The sequence below is a fragment of the Mirounga leonina genome, unplaced genomic scaffold (assembly GCF_011800145.1).
Source record: "Mirounga leonina isolate KUSES-001 unplaced genomic scaffold, KU_Mleo_1.0 Mir_180, whole genome shotgun sequence".
In the NCBI taxonomy this organism is placed as follows: domain Eukaryota; kingdom Metazoa; phylum Chordata; class Mammalia; order Carnivora; family Phocidae; genus Mirounga; species Mirounga leonina.
Genome location: NW_023270469.1, coordinates 32,739,280 through 32,765,026, shown reverse-complemented (window position 1 = coordinate 32,765,026; position 25,747 = coordinate 32,739,280). Strand labels below are relative to the sequence as shown.

General features: G+C 59.7%; 1 protein-coding gene across 6 annotated transcripts in view; it reads left to right on the top strand.

The window, feature by feature from the left end:
• The first annotated feature begins 477 nt into the window (after positions 1-477).
• ADCY7 (adenylate cyclase 7) overlaps positions 478-25,747 on the top strand; it is a 45,732-nt gene continuing 20,462 nt past the window's right edge. The window contains exons 1-6 of one of the 6 annotated variants that reach the window (XM_035025243.1): positions 480-1,384; positions 1,484-1,562; positions 21,626-22,060; positions 23,222-23,425; positions 24,490-24,651; positions 25,402-25,551. In XM_035025243.1, the coding sequence (XP_034881134.1) occupies positions 21,890-22,060; positions 23,222-23,425; positions 24,490-24,651; positions 25,402-25,551 (687 nt within the window). In that variant the 5' untranslated portion in view covers positions 480-1,384; positions 1,484-1,562; positions 21,626-21,889. Of the gene's footprint in view, positions 1,563-4,458; positions 4,807-19,545; positions 20,094-21,625; positions 22,061-23,221; positions 23,426-24,489; positions 24,652-25,401; positions 25,552-25,747 lie in introns of those variants that run through there. The other 5 variants (XM_035025247.1, XM_035025242.1, XM_035025244.1 and 2 more) reach the window with 5 other exon arrangements.

Genomic DNA, 25,747 nt, shown 5'->3' with positions numbered 1-25,747 from the left:
GGCTTCTACTGGGAGGTTGGCATTGTCGGCTCGCACCTCTTGTGTGATGCCTGAGGCCGCCGATGCTCAGTGGCTTTAACGTCGTAGCATTTTTAATTATACACGCTTCCGTTTTCACCTGGTTACAAGTGGTGCTGAGTTTGGCACTGTGGGCGAACTTCGTCTCCGGACGTTGTTTTTTCTGATTCTTGTTTTTTTCTTCATGGTAGTTTTACCTGGTGTCTCTTAATAACACGGGTAGTTAATTTTTTTAGAGAAAACTGGAAAATAGTCATAAATAAGAAGATAGGTATGAAAATAAAACCATTAAATTCTGCCAACTTAGTGGTAACTCCTAAGATTTGGGTACATCCTTCTAGATTCCTTTTTTTTTTTTTTTTTTTAAGATTTTTTATTTATTTGAGAGAGAGCACGAGCAGGGGAAGGGGCAGAAGGAGAGGGAGAAGCAGACTCTCTGCTTAGTGTGGAGCCCATCCTGGGACTCCATCCCAGGACCCTGGGATCATGACCTGAGCCAGAGGCAGATGCTTAACCGACTGAGCCACTCAGGAGGCCCTAGATTTTCATACATCTGTGATAGTGTTAAATGAAAGAGAGCTGGCTCTTCTGCACACAGATCTGTGGCTGCCATTTTCATGGCGTGGCATCATGGGGGTGACCCCCTTCCTTGGCTCTGTGGGGCGGAGCGTGGCCTTCCTCCCTGCCCCTCAACCGTTCACACGGCAGCTGGGTGTGGGGAAGGACAGGCGGCTGCTGGTGCGGCCCAGCTGCCAAGTTTTTCAAAGGAAATGAGGACTTTTGGTTGGCAGGGCAGTAGCTTTCACATCTGTTCTTTTAGGATTCTCTGCTGTTACTCAACACCCTGTGACCCTGGCTGCCCCCTTCCTCCTCCAAAGTCCCGTCTCCTGGGCCTGGCAGAGGCCCGGGCCGTCTGGGTCATGGGAGCCAGCCCCCTGCCCTCCGGGGCGCCGGCGTACCACCCACATGATGCAGGGCTGGTCCTCTCCCCTTGTTCTGGCTTTGGACCTGCGACAGGCGGCGGATTTCTGCAAAGCTGGGGCCGCCGTGCAGAGGAGCCGAGTTTAATAGCTAAGATGCTGTTTACTTAGCACATGTGTTTATTTGGAGTGGCTTTGAGGCTCGCCCCAAGCCGCCCCTTAGGACTACCACTGATCAGGAGTTAGGAGGCCCTCATTCCATCCTGTCACTTGTAACCCATTGCCTGACCTCAGCCAGCCCCTTCTCCTCTGGAATCCCGTTTTCTGCCTGTGGAGTGAAGGAGGGAGCCAGAGCGTGTCCATATGTCCCCAGGCTGGGGAAGCAGGGGATCCCGGCACACCCCTGAGCCCACAGCCAGGAGGAGATGGAGGCAGAGGGGCCGGAGGTGAGTTGGTGCGTTGGAATACACCCACCCCCCGCCCAGTGTGAAAAATCAGCCCGGGGGGAAAGTGACAGGGCCCCCTCCACTGGGGTCTCTCTGCAGCCGTCCTGACCACGACGAGCCTGGAAGAGCTGGGGCCAGCGGACCAGACGCCAGCGCTGAGGCGAGAATCTGAGCGCAGGTCTGTGAGGCAGAAATGTCACCGAGGGCCCCTGGACGGCCTGGTGTGGGGGTGGGGGCGGTCTCCCGAAGAGAAGAGGCGATCCTGGCTCCCTCCGGAGCAGGCCAGGGCTGTGGTGGCGAGAGGGAGTCCAGCTGCCGGGGACCAGGGCTGCGGGCGCTGCTCCCGGGGACGCCGGGGACACAGGGGACACAGGGCCCGCGGCTCCCTGGCACGGGGCTGCCTGAGTGTCCCCACAGCGTGCGGGCCAGGTGGAAGCCACGTGTCTCTCAGGTCACGCCACACAGTGTGCCTTCTGCCTATTTTTGGGTCGCCCAGGTGGCGTGGGAGGGGCATGAACACCCAGGGTGGCCGGAGGTCATTTGCAGGCTGACTCCCGCAGTGGTAAAGGTGGCGCTGGTCGCTTCTAGCTCACGTCCCACCGGGCTGTTTCCGACGTAGTTCCAACCAAAGTCCCGGAATTGGATCCCCCGGGACCACTTGGAGTCCCACGCCCACTCCTCAGTGGACAGCGGTCACAGGCGCACCCCTGGAGGGCTGGTTCCCCATAGGAACAGCGAGCCATTACCAGAGTGGAGATGGGTGCTGCAGAAGGGGGCGAGAGCACTGTAAACGCCCTGTGGAGAGGCCTGTGGCGCTCTGCGGCCCAGAGGCGGTAGCGATGGGACACTGGGGAAGGCTTCCTGGAGGAGAGGGCCTTTATACTTGTCTCGGCAGGATGGGCAGCATTCTGACCATTCCTGGTGGCAGAAGGGTCTGAGTCAAGGTGTGGAAGAGTGAGGCATGGGATGTGGACTCAGGGATGGGCTGGGATCCCTTTCTTTCCCGGGCTGGGAATATATGGACACACTTGGGCCCAGTCCTTCATTTAACAGTCAGGAAACTGGGTTTCCAGAGGGAGAAGGGACTGGTTGAGGTCATGCAGCTGGTTCTGAGTTATAGGATGGAACGAGGGCCTCTGACTCCTAATCAGGGAGGATGGAAACATGAGTGGTGGGGGTCAGGACTTGACTCAGCCACGGAGGGCCTTTGACCCGGGCAGTCATGTAGTAGAACGAGGATCTGGGGTTTGGAACTGAGGGAACCCACCCGGTCTGGCCTCCCTTGTCTTCTGCTTTAACTGAGCACTTACTCCATGCCTTACACACGTTTCTCACCTAAGCCTCCCTGCCTTCCAAGGACCTGGGTGACTTTATAGATGGGCTCCCGGGCTGGCAGGATCACACGGCTTGGCCAAGGTTGCTCCGTGGGGTTCTGACTCTAGGGCTCATAAGCCTGTTCCTTCCTCATCCATGGGACGAGGGGCTGGGCTGGCAAATCACCAGCCTGATTGCTCAGACCCCTCTCAGGGCTCCTCGGGGGGGTGCGGTGAGCCCCTTGACTTTAGGGGAAGGAAAAGATGAGGTGACTGAGGTACAGATGGTGTTTCCCTGCTCACACCCCCTCCGGGAAGCCTGCCTGGGGTCCCAAAGGCACTGTGCTGTGGGGTTTCTTCCCGAGGGGAAAGGCTTGACATCTGTTGGCTCAGGGCTCGGCGTTACTTGTCCTTTGGTCGCCTGACAGCCCTGTCTGCCTTGTTTTCGCTGCGCTTCTATTCCTTCTTGCCCACTGTTTCAGGGCCTTGTCACTTTCTCAGCCTGTGGCTCCCAGGCGGGTGAGGTCTCTCTGCCTGGAGCTCTGGTCCACGTATCTCATCTCCGTGGGTGATTCTCCCAGCCCTTTGTGCAGACCTTGGTGGGCACATCTTAACCTGGGAGCTTGGCCAACGGGGGTTGTCGTCCAAGTCCCGTTTGTGTCCCTAGCACCAGAGAGGGGTCCTGGCCATGGGGAGGAGGGTATAGTGGGATTTGGAGTAGCCTGTCCTCAGGGAAGCCTTTCTTTGGTCCACGATGGTCATGGGGTGAGTGGTTGAGAGCACAGGCCGCAGAATCAGGCGGACCTGAGTTTGAATCCCGCCTGGCTCTGCCTTTTCTTAGCTGTGTGTGCTTGGGCAAGGGAGTGGCCTCTCTGAGCCTCAGCTTCCTGTTCTGCAGAAGCGACAGGATAGCAGGACCTTCCTCATGGGGCCGATGGGCAGTTGTATGAGGCTGTGCTCGACGCTAGCCCGGTGTCCGAATGCTGATCATAAGGCTCGTCAGCCTGTGGGCACAGACCCTGCCTGCCAGGACCTTGAAGTCTGTGTGGGGGCTGGGGGGCCAGGTGCCCAGTGGCCAGGGCTGGGGGAGCAGCAGGTCAGGAGGGAAGAGCCTGGCCACGGCCTCCCCTGAGGACGGAGCTGAGACAGAGGCCTGGGAAAGGCAGGAGTGGCAGCTGGGAAAACTGGGCTCTGTTCTCCACTTTGTTACCAAACCATAGGTTTTGCTGTTAGGGTAAGAGGTAGAAAGTGATCGCAGGACCCCAGGTCACATGTTGGAACAGGCTCCCTGAGGACCAGGAGTGCCTTGCCCCTCTATCTTGGGAGGCCTCCGCTCCCTGCTTCCAGGCCCTTCCTAGCCTGCTGCCTCACCACTGAGCACCACATGATCCCAATGGGGAAACTGAGGGCTGGCAAAGCAGAAGGGGCTTGCTTCCTGGCCTCCTGGGGCTCAGGGCTGCTGGGGTTCTCTAGGGGCACGAGCTACTTGGAATAGCAACTCCAGGCAGGGGCCTTGGCTTGGGGGCAGCTGCAAAATGGAGGGACAGCAGATGAGGCTGGAGGCCTTTGACCTCACAGAGCTGGCTGAAGCCCCCTGACCACGTGGGTGGGGAAACTGAGGCTCAGGGCCTGCCCGTCAGTGGGGGAGCCAGGATGGGGCCCGGTGCCGGGCTGCTCTCGCCTTCAGTGCTCATCAAAGATGCATTTACTCCTGGCCTCCAACCGTCTTCTTGGGGCTTCTAACGGAGGTTTGGGTGCTTGTTTTATTTTCACTTTTTGAAAGTCGTTCCAGCTTCAAGCTTCCAATTTCCATGAAGTCACTGGAGCTGGGAGCCTGGCCTGATGCCTCTCCCCACTTCTGTTGAGGGCCCCGCTGCAGCTGGGAGAGCCCCCCCACCCTCCCCCTCAAGCCCGGAGGCGCCTAGCTCAGGGCTCGGCCTTAGCTTTTGTGCAGCGGCCGCTGTGGAACAGGAAGCTGTGGGTCCCAGATGTGACTCGCTCTCGGTAGGTAGCCAGCGAGGGAGGCTTCCCATGCGTGCGCCCGGACACCGGCCGAGGAGGGGCAGGCGTGGGCCGGGCTGCCCCCGAGGGGGCCTGGACGAGAGCCAGGTAAAGGGCCGGGGTGGGGAGGGGGGGCCGGGGCACCCTGTATCCCGGCGGCCTGGGCCGAGGGGGGTGCGGGCCAGGCCTCCCCCGCCGGCCGGGAGTGGACAGGGTCTGGGCTGCGGGAGGTGGGGGGCCTCCCGGACAGAGGACCTGGACAGCTGGTCCCAGGCTTTGCCCAACCTGACGAGGGGTGCGGTCATTTCTGTGGCGGGGTGCTCACTGGGCGCGTTCCACCTGGAATTCCGTCAGCCCTGGACTCTTCAGATGTCCACTTTTCGTGGTTGTAATTTTACATTTACGAGTACGTTCTTCTCGACGGTAACAATTAGCGAGGGAAGGGCAATCGAACTTTGTTACGTTAAAAAGAAAAATAAACCAAAAAACAAACTCTGAAAGTGACACATGCCCAAGAGACAGAACCGAGATGCCTCAGGAAAATGGAATCGTCTTCCTTTCCCTCCAGCCCTCCCAACCCGAGGCCCCCAGGGACCAACGTGGACCAGTGGGAGTAGGTCCTTCTGGAACATTCTATGGACTCATCCAGACCCAGGCACACAGAGCAAAGCAGGTGCCTCATTTCTGTGTCACCACCCGGGGTTCAGGACAGCTGGCCCCAGGCGCTTCCTCTCTGACCAGCCCTTGGGGGAGGGGAGCTGCAGGGGTGAGGAAAGCAGAGGCCCGGCCCGGCCAGGCGGCCAGAGTCTGGGTGGCTGGAGTCCAGGCTGGCTCTGCTTGGATGGCTGCGTGGCCGTGGGCTGTCAGCCGCATATGTGCGGGTGGACAACCCGAGGGTGGCCCACGTGAGAGGGACTAGGCCAGCCTTTCTCAGACGGGGCTCTGGGGGGTGTGTGTGTGTGTGTTTTAGCCCATATGTAGATGAGCATGTTTAAAATTTGCTAGGTGTTTATTTTAATGTATTTAAGAAAAACGAACCTGTAACTAGGACCTTGGGTCTGTGAGTTCATGATGTCTCCTTGCCTGGGACGGGGCAAATGAAGATAACTGAAACGAGAAGTGAGCAGACCTAAGAGGAAGTGTAGAGGGACCAGCTCGCCGGAAGTGCAGGCGTCCGTGGGGACCGAGTCGGGGACCGTCTGTTCTGGGAGGGTCTGTTTCTAACCAAGCTGCGGGTCTCCCCACCTCCAGAGGGGGCCTTCTGGGGTTTTCCTGTGGCTTCTGATGTGCAGAGGTGCAGAGGAAGGGAGGCTCTCAGATTGTTCCAGATTCGGGGCCCTTAGAAGGGAAGGTGTGAACTTTGTGGGGGCAGAGTCTCTTGTAGAGTTTGAGTGCAAAGCAGTGGCTGTTTACTGGCAGCTGGTTCTGGGGGTTGGGGCAGGGGTGGTCTCGAAGGGCCCCTTTGCCAGGAGTGGGTCTCGAGAGAAGGAGACTTCCTGCGAGTCCTCTAGGAATGGGCGTCGGTGCAGGGAGGGGTGAGGCCGTGAGTGGTGGGATGGGGCAGGAGGAGGGCCTCTAACCAGGCCAAAGGTGCTTTTTCAAGAGGAGATAAAGGTCAGACTTGTTGTTGTGGGGACAGGTACCCCCCCCCTTTACAGTTTATAACTCATGGTTTAACCCATTTCCTGCTCCTCTCACCCCCACCCTGTGCGGTAGGTACCCTCCCTGTCCCCCACCAGTTTGCAGAGAAGACAGAGGCCCAGCAGGACACTTTCTCATCCTGGGTCACACAGCGAGTCAGCCCCCGGGGTGGTCCAGGTGCACACACTACCTGTCACGGAGAGCCGCCATGTCTGAGGCCCCAAGTGGGGGTCAGGACGTGGTGCCTCCTCTTTGGAGAGGCTGGGTGGGGCAAAGCTGAGCCGGGGCTCTGGGTGGCTCTGAAGGGTGAGTAGGGGGTGATCCTTACCACGTGGAGGGAGGAATCGGGTTCCCCTGAGTGGGTCCCCCACCCCGTGGGCCTGGCCTGACCCTTGTCTGCACGCGCTGCAGGGGGCGCTGGGGCTGGGGCAGGGCTGTCCCGTGGCTGTCCCGCGGCTGGGACATGTGCTGGAGTCCTGCTTCAGCTGGGCCGTGGGTGATCTGACCCTCTGGATTTTCCCTGACTTGCCCTCCTATCCTCCTGGTGATCGTTGAGAGGTGGCCGGTGGCCCATCCCTCAGCGTCCCTCGCCTGTCTCCTGTCCTGGAGAAAGAGCGTGGGGGGCACATTCGCACTGAGCTGATGACCACTTTCCATCCTCCAGCGCCCAGACAGAGGCCAGAGCTTTCTCCAGCTGGGACCCTTCTGGGGCCGCCGAGGGAGCAGGCAGAGTGGGTCCCACGGGACGCCTGAATCCGAGTGGCTGGTTCTAGCCTTCCATGGGGTCCGGTCTCAGCGATGGGAGGGAAGGCGGGTGGTGGGCCCATCGGGCAGTTAGTGTGTTTGAACAGACCTGTGTAGCTACGAACGGGGAGTTAGTTCGGCTCAGTGAATGAGACTGCCAGAGAGGCAGGGGTCTTCTGGAGGTCGTTGGGTCCTGCCCCCCAGCCCCACTCTGCCTGCTTCCAGCAGCATGAGAGGTGAGCTAGGTTATTTGAGCCAGTGTCTGGCATCTGTACAATGGGTCGCTCATGGTTAAGGCCTAAACAGGGTGACACGTTGCGTCTGGTGCCGCAGAGCCACGACTCGAGGGGAGGGGTGATTGCTGCCTGTCCTGCTTCAGGTGGGAGGGTGAACATGGTGGGGGAGGGAACCAGGGAGGTCAGGATGGGCAGGGCCGGGGGATGGCTGACTGCTAGCTCACATCTGTGAAGTGGCCGTGCCCAGGCAGGTGGCCGGGAAAGCCACGTATGCCTGGAAAACTCCTCCCAGTTGTCTGAGACGAGCGCACCCAGGTCTTAAGTCTCCTCGGGGGTGGCTGGAGCCCCGCTCCCCTGCCAGGTGGCCCTCCAGCTCTGCCCCCGCCCCAGCTTGCAGAGTCCCCACCCACCCACTAGGGCTCCTCCCACCCCCAGCCCCCAGGGAGGGTGGCGGGGTGCCCACCTGACGGCCATGGGCATCTGGCTCGACCTGCCGCTGCCCCCCGATCTCACAGATAGCCACATCAGGCCTGGGGTGTTGCCCGATCCTGGGTGCTGACCTGGGCCGGAGCACCTTCCTTTCCCGATTTCCCCTGTAAGCCCTCTAGGTGTTGGGGTGGGGACGAGTCTTGGGTCAGAGGTGGGCTCAGATCCTCTTTTGTGACATTTCTCCCATGGCACTGGATCGTCCCTTCTCCTGACACCTGCTGATCCCATCAGTGGGTCTATTTCTCAGGCGCCATCTGAGCACCAGCCAAGTGCTGGGCGGGGAGGAGGAACCCCGAGCCGACCCTGCTGTCCACATGGGGCGGGATGGCTGACTGGGGCCCTAGAGAAGGGGCTGGCGGGCTTCCTGGGCTCCTCTGGCACACAAGCTGGACCAGTTCTCCTGTCTGGTGTCACGTTTGAACCCCTTCTTCTGGCTTCTGGGGGCCTCTGGCCGTGCCCCCAATGCAGTGCACTCGGCCAGCCCCCCCGACTCTGTCAGCACCCTGCCTGCCTTGCTCCTGCCCTTTGCTCAATCAGCCCCTCTGCTTACTGCTTCCCTAGCTCACACCCCATCCCAAATGGGGGTCACCCATTTGAGGGCTCCTCCTCCAGGGGTCCTCAAGCTCGGGAGAAAAGGGGGCTCGAGTGGTCTACTCCGGAGTCCGTCACTTGGCAGCCTCCCCCGCTCCCCAGGCTCTGTGGTGATCCCCTTCTTGGTGCTGATGCTAGGGGACACCGGGGGCACCCTCCTTTCTCCTCCCCGCTATGCCCCCGTCTGTACCCCTCCCCACATCGACCACTGGAGGGAATGACCTGTGAGTGTCCCAAGGGAAAGGAAACAAATTGAGCTCTTTGCTGCGGGTACTCTGATTGGCAGACATGTACGTGGCCCCCAAGGCTTACCTCCTCCCACCTCCTCCTGTGCCGGGATGGAGGTGATGGGGGATGGAGGTGATGGGGGCGGGAGAGCTCATGACCCAGGGAGGAGCTCGTGCCCGCTGGGGGCCGCAGCCCAGCAGGCTTGGCTTTCAGGGCACGCGAGGCTGTGCGCGTAGTAGGCGGTGCCACCCCCTCCCCCCCCAGGACCCAGAATACCCTGGTGGGGACCTCTTTGTCTTCCAGGATCCAGGCCCTTGTCGCCCCCTCCAGGGGCCTTTGGTGCCCCTGCGAAGTAGGTCAGTGTCACTGTCTCTGGTGTGGCTGACTTGGGTCGATGGTTCCTGCTGTCATTGGCCGGCTGAGCGGGGCGAGGCCTGGGAGCCCCGGGCACAGCCCCTCTCTGCACAGATGGGGAAACTGAGCCCCACAGGGCTCCACAGCTTTGGGACAGTGCACGTTTTCCTGCTTAGAGCTGTGTGGGAGGCACAGTCTCCCCTGGTCTCACTAAGTGGTGGGGACGTGGATGAGCGGCCACGTGCCGCCGCTTCCTAGCCTCAGTCTCCCCACCTCTGCAATAGCCAGGCTGACTCCACTCCTGCACAGCTTCCCGGCCTCCCACACCTGTCTCCCTCGGCCCCCCAGCTGGCTGGGGGAAGAGGAGCCCTTGGAAGTCGGCTGGAGGTGCTGCTTTAATGGGGGCCCCAGGCTAAGGGGGAAGCGTCCCCTTCTGAGACAGCCAGACTCCCTGGAGCCACTGCCCAGGCCCCCGGGGACGGAGAGCCTTAGTGGCAGGCGGTGCCTGGGCCAGCGACCAGCACTTCTGTACCCCCAGCTTTCTGGGCCGGGAGCGAGGGAGGGGCTGCCTTTGGGGGGCTGTCGGGAAGTCTGGCTGAGACCCCTGGGACTTAAAGGGTGTCCCCCAGTGCCCGTTGATATCCAGGTTTCTCCGGCTGCCCACCCCTTGTGTCTGGAGCCAGCTGGGGTGACTCCGTGTGAAGCCGCTGGTACCATCAGCAGCCCATTGTTTGAGGGAGGAAACAGGCCCAGAGAGGCTAATTAATGTGCCCATGGTCACACAGCTCCTCCGACGTTCGGTCCCTGAGGCTTTCCTGCCTTCCGGACTCTCAGCCTGAGTGCTCCCTTGCCCACCTTCGCGTTTCTCTTCCTCATGGGGCTCGCTTCTTGCATGTGTCTCCTCTCCCCCGCCAACATGAGCTCCCCAGGGGACCTCTCTGGGGACCTTGCTAACCGTGGCCTCAACATGTCACCCGGCGCGGGGTGTGGGCAGGAGCCCGGTGAGCACAGGTAGGATGGAGAGCAGGGGCCCCAAGGGGGAAGCTTCTGGATTTACAAGGAGGTTTTATAAGCCATGAGGTCACTTCACTGCTGGACTAGGCCAGAGGGCCGGGGACATTTTCATCCCCATTGCTCAGGTGACCTGCCAGAGCTCATGCAGGCGGGAGCAGGGACACCAGGGTTGTGCCCAGCCGCTGAATGCCCGTTCGGTGCCCGCTGTATTTGTCTCAGTCCGTGGAGCTCCTTGGGTTTTAAGTGTCCCCTCTGCGGCAGCCAACGGTTGGATTTTGGAAGCTGGGCAGCGTGTAGCCAGACGTCAGCCTTGGGGGTGGGGTGGTGGTGGTGCGTAGACTGGCAGTGACAGGCCGGGTGCCCTGCGTCTCGATGGGCCGGGTAGGCACTGGGGAGGCAGAGGCAGGCACTGAATCCCGATTAGGAGGGGACTGGGCAGGCCTCCTGGGGGAGGTGGCAGCTGAGCCTGGCTCTGAAGGGTTGGGCAGGAGTTTGCTAGGCAGAGGGGGTTTCGGGGCTGGGGAGGTAGGCAGTGCTTTTCAGCGGCCAGAGCCTGGAGTCGAAAGGGTGGGGCTCGTTTGGGGAACCGAAATAAGTCCAATCACGCACTCACAAAGAAGCCTCTGGAAGCCCCGGAGGGGTTCTTTTGGCCAGGGGTTGAGCAGGACTGGGCTTGGTGTTCTTGGGGTCCCAGCCAGGTGCGAGAAGCCCTGGCAGGCTACCCCACGGGGAGGCTTGTGTTTGGGGGTGCATGGGGCTCTATCACTGAGGCTTCCTGTGCCCCGCTGGAGCCTGGCTCTGGAAGGCAGGAGTTTGTGGAAGGAAGGAGGAAGTGACCAGGAGTAGGGGCCTTAGCTGTAGGGAGGGCCTCCTGAGCCCCTGTGTGGGTGCAGCTCCAGAGGCCGGGCTGTGGTTTGGGGGGGGAGGCGGGGGGAGGTCGGCTAGAACTGCTTCCCCGGCAGAAGGGCTCTTCCGGGCTCTGGGCTGGGCTTCACCAGGCAGTCCCCCTGCCCATCCCGTGCCCTCTTGGCCTCACTCAGGTTCTCAGGAAGCCTTGAGGAAGTGGGCTCTCAGCACCTTGGATTAGGGCTGGGCACTCTGGTGGCTTGCCTGTGGGGGTGGTCTGTGGACTAGGCGGTGACTTCAGGGGGCCAAAACCAGACAGTGATGTTGTGCTGGGCTTCATGGATGGTCGGGGGCAACCATGGCCCCCAGCATGGCCTGCTGAGATCTGGGCGGGGGTGTCTTCCCATCACGTTTTCCCACTGACCTCTCCGTGGCTGGCTCCTTTGCTCTTCTGAGCGTGAAGGGACCAGAGCGGGCGAGAGGCTGAGCTCGGACTATAGCTTGGGTCTCCTGACATTCAGCCCAGGCCTCTGTCCCCTGCATTGCTTTGTCTCTGGCAGGGGGGGACGTTAAGGCAGGTGGGCTACTTTCGTGCATTGCCCGAGAGAGGCTGGAAGTGCAACAGGAGGGTCTTTCCCTGGTTGGTATTTAGAGCCCTTTCTGCTTTCTCATCTCCAGGGCAGATCGCTTCCCCAGCTGAAAACTGCCTGAGGGCAGCGGCTGTATTGTAACCCAGGCCTTCCCTCCTATCCTCACCTCATCCCTTCCCTGGAGGCTGAGCTTAGGGCTGCTCCCCTGGCCTGCAAACAGGTGCACTGGCTTGTCCTCCACTGTGCGTCCATCCAGCCCAACTCAGGGTCAGGTGGAGGTGGGAGAGTGGGCCCACCCGCCCCCACCCCTTTCCTCCGGTTGGGTGCAGAGTTTGCAGAACCTGTCCTGAGGGCAGGCGTTATGCTTTCTCCTCTCGGAACAGGCCTGCAGGGCTTGCAGTGAGGTCCTGATACTCTCTGGGATGCCAGATGGCAGTTCTCTCTGCGCCCAGCATCTCCCCACCTCCCCCTGAGCCCAGGATGGGCAGACAGCCTCTCCTTCGAGGCCCAGCTGGGTACCCCATGGGGGTGTCAGCCCCTGGTGCTGCTCAGAGCCCCCGATAGCAGTTGTTAGGTGTGACTACTTTTAGGCCGGGCCACTCCCAGGGCAGAGTGGGGGGTCAGGGCTCATGATAGGGTCAGGGTGGCGGGGAAGGGGCGGATTCCCTGCCTACTCCCTCCCAGACCTCTCGGCCCTTTCTGTCAGCTTGCTACTTGTCATCTCGACTTGGGTGCGCTGTGCCAGGTGCAGCCCCGGCACCCCACCTGCGTTACCCCCTAGAATCCTCTCAAAGCCCCGTGTGGTCAGGACGTTATTCTCCCTTTTTTCAAATGAGGGAACTGAGGCACAGAGAGGGTAAGTAACTTTCTCAGGGTTGTGCAGCTGAGATGGGATGGGCCTGAGATGTATGGTGTGTGTGTGTGTGTGTGTTTTTTTTTAAAAACAGGTTCTATTTTTTATGTATTTACATACACATATATATGTTCACACACACATACCCACATCACTAAACATGCCAGGAACACGTCTTTCCATGTTATATGTCACCTTGACTATCAATTACCTTCTATTGCCCTTGAATTTTTCCAGTAGAGTCTATTTTTTAGTTCATTTTTTTTTAAAGTTTATGTCTTTTAGTAATCTCTACTCCCCAACATGGGGCTCAAACTCATGACCCCAAGATCAAGAGTCACAACTAAATAAACTAAAAACCCCGTTTTTAGATTATTTTTAAAAAGATTTATTTATTCATTTTATTTAAAAAAATTTTTTTTTAAAGATTTTATTTATTTATTTGACAGAGAGAGAGGGAACACAAGCAGGGGGAGTGGGAGAGAGAAGCAGGCTTCCTGCCAAGCTGGGAGCCCGATGCGGGGCTCGATCCCAGGACCCTGGGATCATGACCTGAGCTGAAGGCAGACGCTTAACGACTGAGCCAACCAGGTGCCCCTATTTATTCATTTTAAAGAGAGAGAGAGCATGCATGTGCAGCAGGGAGGGGCAGAGGCAGAGGGAGAGGGAGAGAGAAGCTCTAAGCTCAGCTCAGAGCCCAACACAGGGTTTGATCCCACGACCCTGAGTGTAGAGCCCGATGTGGAGCTCGATCCCACAATGCTGAGATCGTGACCTGAGCCGAAATCAAGAGTCGGACGCTCAACCCCAATTAAGAACTTTTTAATTGTACCAGCTACATTATGGCCATAGAAACAAACTGAAGATTCATTCACTCCGTCAAAGCAGTTTTGGTTAGCCCGTGTCCTGGTTCAGGTGTTACCTATTCCAGGCATTACTGTTGCCATGTGGATTTTTCACACAATACCCTGGAAGAGCAGAGTTCAACCTGCCGCACCCTTTTTGACACCTGCATAGTATTCCATAGTAAGGCTCTATTGTGATTTATTTCACCAGCTCTTAATGGGTAGATACATTCTCTTCTTTTGCTATTGTAAATAATGCTGCAATGAATAATCTTGTACATGGGTCATTTTACATATGTGAAAGTGTTTGTAAGAGAAATTACTTGAAGGAGATTTGCTACATCAAAGGTTTGTGCATGAGTGATTTTGTTACATCTGATTAAATGGCCCTCCCCAGAGGTTATGCTGAATCATACTCCTGCCAAGGCTAAGTGTGAATGCCTGTTTTGCCGCCGCCTGTAAATGCTCTGTAAATACTTCGATCTTTGCCAATCGTAGAGGTAAAAATGATTTTCCATAGTAGTTTTAATTTGCACTTCTCTTATTATAGGTGAGGTCAGCTTCCTTCTAAATGTTTAACAGCCATTTGTGTTGCCTTTATGTGCACTTTCTGTCCATACCTTCTCCCATTTTTCTATTGGGTTATTGGTCTTTTCCTTTTTGATCTGTGGAAGCTTTTTACATATGGGGGAGATTAGCTCCATATGATAAGAGTTGTAAATATTTCCCTCATTTCTTATTTTTTATCTTTTGATTTTGCTCTTTTTTTTTTTAAAGATTTTTATTTATTTATTTATTTGAGAGAGAGAATGAGATAGAGAGAGCACATGAGAGGAGGGAGGGTCAGAGGGAGAAGCAGACTCCCTGCCGAGCAGGGAGCCCGACGCGGGACTCGATCCTGGGACTCCAGGATCATGACCCGAGCCGAAGGCAGTCGCCCAACCAACTGAGCCACCCAGGCGCCCTTTTGATTTTGCTCTTAATAGCTTTTACGATGCAGTAGATTCTTTAAGATGTAATTGAGTTGATCAGTCTTTTCCCTGTGGCTTTTAGGTTTTGTGTTAGGTTAGCGAGGACTTAGCTGCTGCAGCATGATAGAAGAATGCTTTCATGGTTTCTTGCTCACTCATCTTGGTGTAGATGATGAATCCAGCTTGCTCTCTCTCCTCTGGGTTTTGCTGCTTCTTTGAACAGATTGCTAGCAGAGTAGTTACATCCTTCTTGCTCCTGCAGGTCAGTGGTTACTCTGGGTTATATCTGCCTGTAGGTGTGTGAAATAGATCTCTTCGCCCACCACCCAACCCCATGCGTGCCTCCTCACCATTGGATCTACTGTCTGGCTGGGGCCCTGGGCAAAGCATGAAGTCAGTGGGAAGACCAGTGTCCTGCCATCCTGGCCGGGACTAGCACCAGGTGAGGTCCCTGAAGGCTAGCTAGACTACCCCTTTCTGTCCTTCCTTACCAAGGGGAGAGAGATCAGATATGTGTTGAATGTGGGCATGAAAGTGTTTTCATTTTAAAGGGAGAATGTAGTGAGGGGAATGCTTAAAGGAATGAATCACTAATGGTGGAATTTCAGGCAAGAGCCAGTTACTTAGCTAGTTAATAAGCACCATTGCCTGGACACCTACTGTGTGCAGACACCCAGCGGGGGGGGGTGGGGGCACGGAGACCTCTGCCCTTTGGGAACTTGTGCCTGGAGCGTAGTTTCTTCTTGGCATCTGGCCTGGTGCCTGGTACATAGAAGGTTCTGGTGCACAGCCGTTAAAGGAATGAAGGCATGGATCTCTCTCAAGATGAATGCGTGCATGCATGAATGAATGAATGGACAAATTTTCCCCAGGCAGCCACTAACCATCATTGGAATTGGCACAGGAGATAGAGAAGTGGGCTTATTATCCCTGGCAGCTGAGCCCTGGAGGTAAGGGGTAAACGAGGTATTTGCATTTTAAAGGAGGGTCGAAGGCTGAATCCTGAGAAGTGGAAGGGAGGGTGTCAGGTACAAAGAATAATCCGTACCCCACCCTTAGAATTAGCCCTCTGGGGCCAGGTGACAACACCCAGGCTGCCCCCTTCAGCTTGTTGTCCTTTTCATTTTATGATTCACACTCCACGCCCAGCCCAGCGGCCGAGGTCTGACAGAACCATTCCTTTGCAAGAAGGAAAACCCGAGGCCCAGATGGGGCAAAGGACTTGCCCAGGGTTATTGAGCAGGTTGGTGGCAGAGCCGGGATTGGAACATAGGTGCTGGACCCCAAGACTGATGGGGAGCCTCTGGTCTGGTGTAGAGTCAGCCTGGGGTCCTGGGAGAGCATGGCGGGAAGTGGGGCTGGCTGGGGAGCTCACGTCATTAGGGGACTTTGACCTTTGGTCCTGCCTAGTGGCCTTGAGGGCTATCACCAGGAGGTGGCGAGATGAAGTAGAGGGTTCTTGCGCGGGAGGGGGGTGGGGGGGTGTCCTGCCTGCTTCATGCTTCTGTCTCTCCCGTTTGGGCCCCATGGTTGGGCTTCCTGAGCTCTGGAAACCGCGCCTCCTTTCTGGGCTCATCTGCTATTTTGTCCCGCAAACAGCCTGTTGGCCACCATGACCTGCGCCTCACTCGTCCTGGGACTTGGGTAGCAGCACCCCCTGTTTGCTGATGAGGAGGACTGAGGCCCAGAGTGTGAGTGCTGGGAGCAGAGCTGGGTTTTTTACCTGCACCTCCTCCGGCCCGGCAGGCTCCCCGGGGGAGGCGGTGCGCTGCCCCAGGGGCATCCTGTTCTTCGGAGGGAGACCCTTTCCCCACGTTGGCACCTCCTTCTGCCCTAGTGGTCTCTCCCTCCTTCCGGAGCCGCCCTGCTTGCTTTCCCCTGCCTCTTCGGCCTGGTTCGGGATTCCAGCTGGTTGGCTCATCTGTGTGTCCATCCGTCCCTCCCTCCATCTGTTCCACAAGCAATTGCCAGGGCTCAGCTGCAGGACACAGACACAGATCCTTCCACAGCCGTTCGGTGTGGCAGGTGCTGGGATGTGTGACACACGGGACCAGGGACCAGGGTGTGGGCAGGCCTCCCCAGCTGGGGACGGACCGGCGTGGGGACGGAGGTCGGGCCCGAGGCTGCGAGGCTCTGGCGACTGGAGAGGCGGGTGTGAAGGGCAGTAAGACTGAAAGCCCTCGGTCCCGCAAGGTTTCTTGGGTGCTCGTCTGGGCCAGGACTGGGCTGAGCAGGGCAGCCTCGGGCTCTCCTTGGCAAAACTGCGGGTCTCCTCAGGGAGCGGGGAGGAGACCCCCTCAGCCAACAAAGGTCTGCTTGCGACCCAGCCCGTGGAGGGAGCCGGCTGCGGGGCCAGCCCAGGCGGCCGAGACGAGTGGGTGCTGGGCTGCAGGAGCATGGTCCCCAGGCGGGCTGGGGGTGGGGCCTCTCCTCAGGCCTGCCTGCCCCTCCTGCCCACCCCAAAGCCCCACTTCCTCTTTTTGAGGCCACTGGGGCCCCAGGCCCCGTGCAGCTCCGGAGCCTGCCGGGCTGGGCCAGAGGAAGCCAGGCTGGGATTCCTGCCAGTGCCGCTTGGGTGAGGAAGTGGCTGCTTTCTCTGTGTCTGGGAAAGTTGGGGGTGGTCTAGAGCTCCCCACAGGGGGTGGAGGCGCTGGGGTGCTGCTGGATCAGCCACTTCTGCTGGGGAAGGGTTTCTTGAGCACCCCCAAGGGCCTGGTCCTGCCCTCATAATTTGAGGTCCCAGCTCCCTATTTCCAGCAGCTCTCTGGCTGAGGAACCCAGACCCCGCCAGTCAGTGTTTGGCAAGGAGACCACAGTCCTGAGTTGCAGGGAAGGGAGGGGGGGGTTGTGTGTGTGTGTGTGTGTGCGTAGCTCAGAGGGCTGCCTGGAGGAGGTGGTGCTTCTGGATCTTGCTGGCTCAGAGCAGGCTTCCTGACGTGGCTGTCTGACCTTGCTTCTGGGAGGCAGAGGGAGGTACCTTGATGGAGTCCTCTTTGCTTCTCACCCTCTATCCTAGGCTTTGAGAGGGGAGGGCAGAGAGGGGTTGGCGTTTGGAGATGTTATGGGCTCTGTGGATGTCAGCACCGTGAGGGCGTTGAGCAGGATGCGAGGGGGTGACCTGTGTTCACATCTGGCTCTCTTTTGCTGGCTGTGTGACCTCAGGAAAATGACTGAACCTCTCAGTGTCCCCACATCCATAAAAGGGAAGCAGTGGTCTTACTCCCCTGCAGGGCCGGTGTGCAGAGTTAGAGCCCCATGGGCACGTGGTAAGCACCCACTAGATTCTGTTCACGGCATCGTCTGCCCCGGGCTGGCGCGGGACATGGGCTGCAGGAGTGCAGAGCCCACCAGGAGTGATTCCCTTGGCCTCCATTTCTACCTGAGCATGCCGCTGGGCTCCCTAATTCCTCCCGCAGGGGGGAATCTCTGGAGGCCACTAGAGAAGATGTGGGGAGTCCCCTTGCCCCCGCCTCCTGCTGCCCCAGGTCCTGTGCAGGATGGCTGGCCCTGGGCTGTGGAGTTTGGGACGAGGTGACAGAAGTATGAGCGAGGGGGGTTCCCCTCCTTGGCCCAGCCCCCTTCCAGGAGGCCTTAGCCAGGACCAGCCTTGTCTGCAGGGACCTACTCTCACCTCTGAGCTAAGTGGGACTCTGCCCCCTGCCCCTCAATGAGGGCTTCCTGGATATGGTAAACTGGGGCCACATGGACCTTGGCACTGTTGATTGCAAGTGACAGAAATTCACACTGGCTTCAGCCGAAAGGGGCATGATTGCTCGGTGCGATTGAATTATCTGGAGGTTGCATGAACTTCAGGCAGAGCTGGATCCAGGCGTTCAGGGGGTATTTTCGAGCCTGTGTCTCTCCAGTTTCCCGTGTTGGCTCATTCTCCGTGGGCTGTCCCTTACGGTGGATTCAAGCAGCTGCCTGCCGCCGTAGGCCCGCAGGAGAAGACAGTGCCTCTTCGCTGTGGGTCAGCAGAAGTCCCAAAGAGGGTTCTCACTGAGAGGGTTTTGGTCACACGACCGTCCCTAAACCAATCACTGGGGCTTGAGAGGGACAGTGGTGATGAGCCAGCCTGGGTCATGCGGTCCCTGACCCAGGGGACCGACAGTGGGAGAGAAAGTCCCAGCAGAAGTAGACGTAACGTCCCTCTCCCAGCTGGGCCCTTGGGGGTTCCCCTCCTCTGTAAAACGGGGCTGCTTGCCCTGCTCCCCCACCAGCGTGATCGTGAGGTGTGAATGACAGTGAGTGACCCCTGGGCTCCACTTCCTCCAGGTGAAGGGGCCTCGACTGTCCCAAGTGCAGATCTCTGCCGTCGGTGTCTTGGGACTTCAGACTTCCGGTGGGGTGGGGGTGAGGGAGTGATAGGGAGGTAGGGCTTCGCTTGACCTGAGGTGGGACTTACAGCCAGGAGGAGTGCCCACTCACAGAGAAGACTGCCCTGAGAGGTGATGAGCTCCCCGTCACTGAGGTGGGCAAGCCGAGGCTGCAGGATCATTTGTTGGACACGTGGTGAAGGAGGTCCTTCATCTGGGGCCTTCATCTATGGCCTCCCTGCCCTTGGCCACCTGCCCTGAGTCCCAGCCCTCCCAGTCGCCAGTGGTGTCCGTGGCCAGTCGAGGAACCGGTGATGGGACAGAGGGGCCTCGAAGCCTTCCCTGGCAGGGGGGCTCCGTGTCTGGTTTTGGGGGGGTTGCTGCTAGGGAGGCGCGGGTCTGTGGAGATGCCACGGGGGACTCGCAGACCATCTCTCCAGGAGCGACAAATGCATCTTCCCTCCCAGCCCCCAGGCCTGCCCTGCTGTCCCAGGAGCGGGACCACGTCCCCGCACGGGCCGAGGTCCCCGTGCCCAGGGCTGTCTATTGTCCACGTTCTCTCCCGCCTGCCGTTGCCCAGGAAGTGGCCTAATTAGATCCCCGAGAGCAGTGTTTACCAGGCCTGGGTTCCCACGGGCTCCCGGGAACCTTCCAACTGCTCCTCTCTGCACGCCTGCCTCAGCCTGGCTGCGTGTGCCTGGAGGGGCAGGTCAGTTCTGGGGTGTCCTGGCCGCCCCCGGCTCTGGTCTGGGCGCTTTGCCTGGGGTGGGGGAGAGAGCCCCTGGGGGGGGGGGTAGTTGTTGTCGTCCTGGGCCCTTGGTGTTCGAGGTTTCTGGGCCTGGCAGTCGGGTCCCGGCGCACTGGAGTTTGGCAGCAGGCCGGAGGGCCAGGCCGTGCTGTGTATATTTGTGGCAAGTGGTTCCGTCCCCGGGAGCTGCCCCCGCTAGCGGGAGCTCCCTGGGGAAGCCTCTCTCAGTTCAGCGAGAGCGCGAGGCCGGCCAGGAGCCCGGGTTTGGGAGCTGGCGGACCCGGGTGTGGAGCCCAGCGCTGCCCCCAAGCAGCTCCAGCTGTGTGCTCTTCGGCGAGCCGCGCGACCTCTCTGGGCTCAGCTCTGCGTCTGTAAAACGGCTGTTCTGCAGATGAGAGCGGATATGTGTGTGTGGGCGCCTGGCGTGACGGCGTTGACGGTAAAGAGCTGGTTTGGGGAGCGCCCCCGCGCTGGGGGCTTCTCAGGGCAGGGAGCCGCTCTCGTTTTGTAAACCCTACAACCCAGGGCTAGGCGTATGTGGTTAGTAGTCGAAACATGCCTCGTGTGGAATCGAGACTGGTTAGTTCAGAGTCAGAGGTCGCAAATGAGTGGCCGCACAACTCACGTTTTTGAATCGGCTGCCGGCATTGGTTAAGTTGGTGCTTCCCGTCGAAACCAGCTCTGCAGGTTGTCCAGGCTTCGGGCACTTGGGTAGCCCTGGGCCCAGCCCCTGCAGAGCTGCCGGCCTTCCACAGGTGGCAAGGCTTGTGGACACCTGCCGGGCCCAGAGCCACGGAGGCATCCAGGACCTCCGGCAAATGGCCTCTCCCCCCGAGCCCCCAGTATGGGGTTTTTCCAATTCGTTCCTGGAATTTGTGGCATAGCAACTCCCGGAGGGATCCGTGCCCGAGGTGGCTCGTGGATCTAAGGTGGGCGCTCACTGGGGGGCCTCACTCGGACTCTGGGACTCTTGGGCTGGGACGCTGGGACTCCTGCTCTTCTGCCTCTGGGCGCTCCGGACTGCCTTTCCTTCACAGCTTTTGCCGGTGGCCGTTCGTGCCCGTCGTGACCTCCCTGGGCCTTCCCATCTCTTACGGCCTCCCTGCCCTCTGCCACCTGCCCTGTCCCTGTTCCAGGCTCTGAGGCAGGCCTGGAGGATGTTGGGGGCCTGGACTCTTGCCCCCAGACCTCAGTCACTGCACGTAGGGATTGTACATTTTCTGGTAACTTTCTCTTTGTGGGGACGGGAGCTCCATGTGGAGAGAGAGCTGGCCTGGTGCATGGGCACAATGACAGGCCTTTTGGAATAAATGAATGAGCAGATGGACGAATGGTGCTGGGGAAAGGGGGAGCGCGTGTGGGCTGAGCACTGTAAGCCTGGCCCCCGTGCCCAGCTTGTCACACGCGGTCCGCTCTGCTTCCCTCTCTGAGGTTCGGGGTCCATTTCTACGAGGTGGAGCTCGCAAACTTCTTACGTTGGGTCAGTGGAAATTTAAAAAAACGCATTTCCAAAATGCAGTCTTACGAGGAAGCTTAACATAACACAAATGCAAGGGCGATGCTCTGGGTGTCCTGGGCATGAGGGTCTGAGGTACAAACCTCACCAGAGAGCCCCAGTCACTGAGAGAGTGTGACCTTTGCGCAAGGACCATCAGAACAGGAGAAAGCCTGCAAACAGACCCCATGCGCACGGTCACCTGACTTAACACAGAGGTGGCTTCACTGAACTTCTTGAGGAAGGAATGGTGGCTTTGCCGGAAGCCGCTGGGGTGGTTAGAGACCCACGTGGAAGGAAGGCGCGAAGGCTGATCCCTGCCTCATGCCGTGCACAGAGACTCCCTGCGATGGATCAGAGATCTCTTTGTGAAAGCAACACCATCTAACCTGCAGAGCAGTGCTGTCCGGTGGAAGGTTCTGGATGATAGAAATGCTCTTTTTTTTTTTTTTTAATTTTTATTTATTTTTTGACAGAGAGAGAGAGACAGCGAGAGAGGGAACACAAGCAGGGGGAGTGGGAGAGGGAGAAGCAGGCTCCCAGGACTCTGGGATCGTGACCTGAGCTGAAGGCAGACGCTAAACGGCTGAGCCACCCAGGCGCCCCGATAGAAATGCTCTTATCTCTGCTGCCCGATACAAGAGCCTGGAGCCGTGTGTGGCTTCTGAGCCCTTGACATGAATGGGACCAGTGTGACTGCTGGTCTGAATTTTAATTTTCACTTCTAATCCAGTTAAGTGTAACTTCCCACAGTCACGTGTGGCTACTGTCGGGGGCAGCGCAGGTCTAGGAAACCCAGGGGACGAGCTTGGAGGGCAAGGCTTCAAATAGGATCTAAAAGTTCGGTTTGGGTTCGGGGTGGTAGATGAGACGCAGATAAGGCCTGGCCCCGCTCTCCCCTGCCGCCCGTCCTTCCCTCACTCGGCCCGTCCAGGTCACACCCGGACCTGCTTTGTGTCTCCGCAGAGCTGAGGACCCCGCGCGTCTGGTCGGCCTGGCCCGGGTGCAGAGGAAGAGAGTGGCGGTGCCGTGAGCAGGCCTGGCCGTGGAGGAGCGGCGTGGGCCCCGCGCTGCCCATGGGGCTGCAGGCCCCCGGGGCCCCTCCCCAGCCCCGCCTGCCAGGCTCCCCGCGGCCAGAGGCCTAGGCCAGCCGGCTGTCGGCAGACGGATGCCCCCCGGGCCGCGGGCTCTCCCGAGTGGGCTGCCGGGCCGGGGTGCCGCGGGGGGACAATGCCGGCCAAGGGGCGCTATTTCCTCAACGAGGGCGCAGAGGGCCCGGACCAGACGGCGCTCTACGAGAAGTACCGCCTCACCAGCCAGCACGGGCCACTGCTGCTCACGCTCCTGCTGGTGGCCGTCACCGCCTGCGTCGCCCTCATCATCATCACCTTCTCCTGCGGGGTGAGTGGGGCGGCCCGCGGGCGGCTGGGTGCTCGGCTCTGCTGCTGGGTGCTCGCGGGGCCGCTCTCTGCCCGCCGTCCGTGCCTGTCGGGGCCTCTGGGGCGTGCTTAGGCCCCGGGAGGCAGGTTTCTCGAATTCATTTTCAAGTCTGGGGTGGTTTTAGAGATTACATTAATTTGGCCCAGGTAACGACCCTCCCTTTTCTCCAAAACAAACTCGGATTCTGCTGAAGACCGAGGGCAGGGGTGGCTCCCATTCCCGGTGCTCCTCCTCCCAGAGCCGGGCTGTGGCCCCGGGGGCCTTCTCAACCCCGCTCTCCAGGAGGGTGCCACCAATGTCATCCGTGACCTCGGCCCGCCACGGCCACTGCCTCGGTGTGGCTGCTGAGTGCCGGACACGTGGCGAGTATGACAGAGGAGCTGGATTTTTAAGTCACGTAAGATTGATCTTGAATAGACACACGTGGCTAGTAGCTACTCTGTGGGAGAGCAGAATTCTAGAAGACCTCCGAGACGCCCGGGAATTAGCAGGGTGAGGTGTGTAGAGTGGCCGGCACCCAGTAGGGCCTCTGTCCGTGCTGCCTGGATCTGCGTGCCTGTAAAGCGCAGGACATTCGTTCCAGCAAATGGTTCCAGAGTGCCTACTGTGTGCTGGCCCCCAGATCAGCCTCTGTGCCCACGGAGCTTCGGGGTCCAGGGGGAGACCCTGCTGACCCAGCTGTGACTCGCCTGTCCTGGTCGCCACCTCCCAGTGTCACATCTCTGTACCTTTGCTCCAGCTTGTCCCCTTGTGTGGGATGCCTTGGGTCAGCGTCTCCTCCTTTCCCCAGCCGAGCTCCTGTGCTGTCCCCCTCTGGGCATGCACAGAGCACCCTGCGAGCAGAGGAGGCCCAATGGGGAGGGCTCGGAGTGGTGGCATCTCAGGGCTGCGCGGTGACTGGGGGAAGGTGGCGGTGAAGGCCTTAGCCATGACAGCATACAGCCTGAAGGGAAGGCAGAGCACGGTGCTTAGAGGGAGCACAAACACCAGCCTCGCAGAGGAGAGCACAGGTGACGTTGCTCAGGGCAGGCTGGACAGGCGAGCCTGGCAGGCTTCCTGGAGGGGACGGCGCATCTCACTGGGGAAAGCTATGGCATTTCTGTGTATGTGTGCCCTGCCCAGGACCCCTCCAGACACCAGGCTGTCCTGGGGATGGCCTTCTTCACGCTTGCCGTGTTTGTGGCTCTCTACGCGCTGGTGTACGTTGAATGCCTCGTCCGGCGGTGGCTCAGGGCCCTGGCGCTGCTCATCTGGGTCTGCCTCATGATGCTGGGCTACACGCTGGTGTTCGACTCGTGGATGAAGGCGGCTCCTATCTGGGCACAGGTAAACCCTGGCGTCCCCGGGGGGCGGCCGGATGCCACCAGCCAGCTGTGCACCCAACAACTCCTGCCCTCGCTGGGCATCAGGTCCCTTCTGGAGACAGGGCCTGCATCTGGTGTGCTGGCCTGGGGCCTTCCTCCTCCCACGGGCTGTGGTTCTGCAACAGAAGGCGGGCCCTGGGCTGATTTTGTCCCCTCCGCTCCCTGAGCTGAGGAGCTGGATGAACTGGGAGGAGCGTCCCTGTGGATGTCTGGCTGGCGTATCGTAGGGGGAGCTCATTCGGTTGGAAATGACACAACTCCAACTCAGAGACAAAAAGGCACAAATTGGCCCATGTGCCAGGAGAGGCTGGGGGGCCAGTCCTGGGCCTCTGGCAGAATGGCCAGGTCCCGATTGCCCTCTGTTCTGTTTTCCTCTGTGTCATTTCATTCCCAGAAGGCCGTCCCCAGGTCGGGCACGGCTGCTGCCCAGGCTCCAGGCAGCCCCCCCACCAGCTTGTCCCCCCTCCCCTGCAGCTGAAAGAGAAACCTTTTTCTTAACCGGCTTGAGTCACACTGGCCTGGCTGGTCACTGTCGCCTCTGGTGGGCTGGGGTGGGCTGAGGCACAGGGAAGCCAGGCAGACTGGGGGCGGTGGGTGGGGCTGCGCTGCTGGAGGTGGCAGGTGAGTGGGCGGCCCCAGCCGTCCAGTAGAGGGAGAGCCTCAGCAGTGGGCGCCAGGCGGGCACGCCCTGGGTCCCGGGGGCCTGGAGTCTCACTCCTGGGGAGGCTTGGCCTTGGCCCCAGATCATAAATCAGCTCGTAGGAAATGATGGATAATGTTGGCTGGGTCTGACCCAGACACGGAGTTTGGCTTTTTCTTGTTCCATTGTGTGTTTGTCACTGTCCCGCCCCACAGGAGAAAGGAGGGGGCCGCCCTGGGGGCAGGGGGCTCAGGAGTCAGGTTTCTGGGGCCATCCCCAGAAGACAAGCGGCTGTGGGGGCCCCCATGTCAGTTCTGTCTGGGGCTGTGTCCTGGGGTGGGGGCAGCGTGGCCAGTCCCCGAGCCTCCCCGACGCCCTGCCCCCAGGTGCCCTTCCTCCTGTTCATCGTCTTCGTGGTATACACGCTGCTGCCCTTCAGCATGCAGGGGGCCATCGTGGCAGGGGTGATCTCCAGCATCTCCCACCTCCTGGTGCTTGGAGTCCTGAAGGAGGCCTTCACGAAGCCCAGCATCCAGGTGGGACTGCAGGTGAGGTGCGCACAGGGGTCTGGGGGCGGGGCAGGCGAAGGCCCCTGGGCAGAGGCTGTGGTTTGGGCCTGAGGATGGCGGAGATGGGTGTAGGTGAGCTGGTCCTGAGGCCTCAGCGCCTCCCAGTGGGTAGGGAAGCCGGCCCCCAGGGCGGGGACATGCCCTGCAGCCTTTCTCGGTTAGCCTGCAGTGCCTCAGATGCTCCGGCCCTCTTCCCTGGGTCCAGCGCACTGCTGTGAGGGTGAGTCCGCCCTGCAGAACCCCGTCCCGACAGGGCTGGGAGTATCCCTGGGCACCCCGTCTTGTCTCTGCATTGAGTGACTGAGACATGCACAGTTTGTGGTGGTCCGCAGAGGGGGTTTCCTCCGACCTGGCCTTGCAGCGGTTCTGGAAAATAGAACCCAGAGCTCTGGGCACTCATTGGGGCGCCATGCCTTCTGTGACTGTCCTCGAGGCCCCCCCTTGGGCTCTGGGCTCTGTGATGTGATGCACTTCTGCTTCCCTGGTCTCTGGGGCTCTAGTTTTCTGGCTGCAGAGAAGGGCCTGAGACCTGGTCTTAGAGTCACAGTGACTCTAGGGGACCAGTGCCCATCTGGGCTCCCGTTTCCCTGCCTGCCTACGAAGGGTGCCGGCCCGAGCGGGCGGGAGGTCAGAGAATGGGGGTGGGGTGCCACCACCAGCCCGCCGAGGGCTGGTACCCTGGGGCGCAGGCCAGGCTGAATGCTGAGCCCACGCTCGCCTCGCCCCCAGCTGCTGGCCAATGCGGTCATCTTCCTGTGCGGGAACCTCACGGGCGCCTTCCACAAGCACCAGATGCAGGACGCCTCCCGAGAGCTCTTCACCTACACCGTGAAGTGCATCCAGATCCGGCGTAAGCTGCGCATCGAAAAGCGCCAGCAGGTGTGGACGCCGCTTCCCCCTGGAGCCCGAGCCTGGCCCTGCCCGGCCATCCTGGGCCCCATGCCCTGTGTCCTTTCTCTTTGCACATCAGACGCTCACTGAACAGCATGTGCCTGGGGCGCAGGGTGGACGCCCATGCCGGCCTCACCGCAGGGGCTGCCGGGGACACAGGAGGCTGGGGGCCGGGCTGGCTTGG